This window comes from Chaetura pelagica, unplaced genomic scaffold, assembly GCF_000747805.2.
Source record: "Chaetura pelagica isolate M959 unplaced genomic scaffold, ChaPel_1.0 scaffold538, whole genome shotgun sequence".
In the NCBI taxonomy this organism is placed as follows: Eukaryota; Metazoa; Chordata; class Aves; order Apodiformes; family Apodidae; genus Chaetura; species Chaetura pelagica.
Window position 1 is genome coordinate 84,937 of NW_009954103.1, and position 964 is coordinate 85,900.

Sequence of the window (964 nt, forward strand, 5' to 3'; positions counted from 1 at the left end):
TCAACCAGGTCGGCTCCCAACATATAAAAAGGCACCGCAAGCTCAACTTTACCTACACTCGCTACCGAGAGCCTCAGCGAAGGGAGCAGGATCGGCGTCGGCTTTAGAGACAGTGTCATGTCTGGGCGAGGCAAAGGCGGGAAGGGGCTCGGCAAGGGGGGCGCCAAGCGGCACCGCAAGGTGCTGCGCGACAACATCCAGGGCATCACCAAGCCGGCCATCCGCCGCCTGGCTCGGCGTGGCGGCGTCAAGCGCATCTCGGGGCTCATCTACGAGGAGACGCGCGGCGTGCTGAAGGTGTTCCTGGAGAACGTGATCCGTGACGCCGTCACCTACACCGAGCACGCCAAGAGGAAGACTGTCACGGCCATGGACGTGGTCTATGCCCTGAAGCGCCAGGGACGCACCCTCTACGGCTTCGGCGGTTAAACTCGATTTGCGGGAGACGGTCACCCTTTTTTAAGAACACAAAGGCTCTTTTCAGAGCCACCCACGTTGTCAGCAAAAGAGCTTTAGTCGCTGAGTAATTGTCTGGCGTTTCTGTGCTCTTGATGCAGTTAAGAGAGTGGCGAGGAAGGGGGACTGGGTTCGCGCTGTGGGCGCTCGCAGGTCTTTCGCTCGGGGTCCTTCCAACCATCTGAGCCGCAATCAACAGGCGAGCTTGGAGCGAGTGAGGGAAAAAGTGTCTCCATTGCGTTCTCCAGCGCAACGACCAGGGCAGCGCGTGTAGCGCCCGATTCTGGGGCTCTCTGGGCTCGGGAGAATAAACCGTGACTTAGGGAGGGGGTGTCCTCCCTCACTCGCGCGCCGATCGCTCCTCCTCCTGTTCTCCCTTCGGAAAGGGAATGGAAGGGCTAGGCGGGAGGGAAAACCAAGGTGCCGGGGGCACGCTCTGGGAGAGCTGGTGCTCCCCCGCCACGGGTTTCACGGCGGGGGGGGCTGGCGAGGGGCCGCTCCGCGCGAA

General features: G+C 61.9%; 1 protein-coding gene across 1 annotated transcript in view; it reads left to right on the top strand.

The window, feature by feature from the left end:
* Positions 1-117: 117 nt before the first annotated feature.
* LOC104392999 overlaps positions 118-964 on the top strand; it is a 2,970-nt gene continuing 2,123 nt past the window's right edge. The window contains exon 1 of the mRNA XM_010002444.1: positions 118-424. Coding sequence (XP_010000746.1) covers positions 118-424 — 307 coding nt within the window. The remainder of the gene's footprint in view (positions 425-964) is intronic.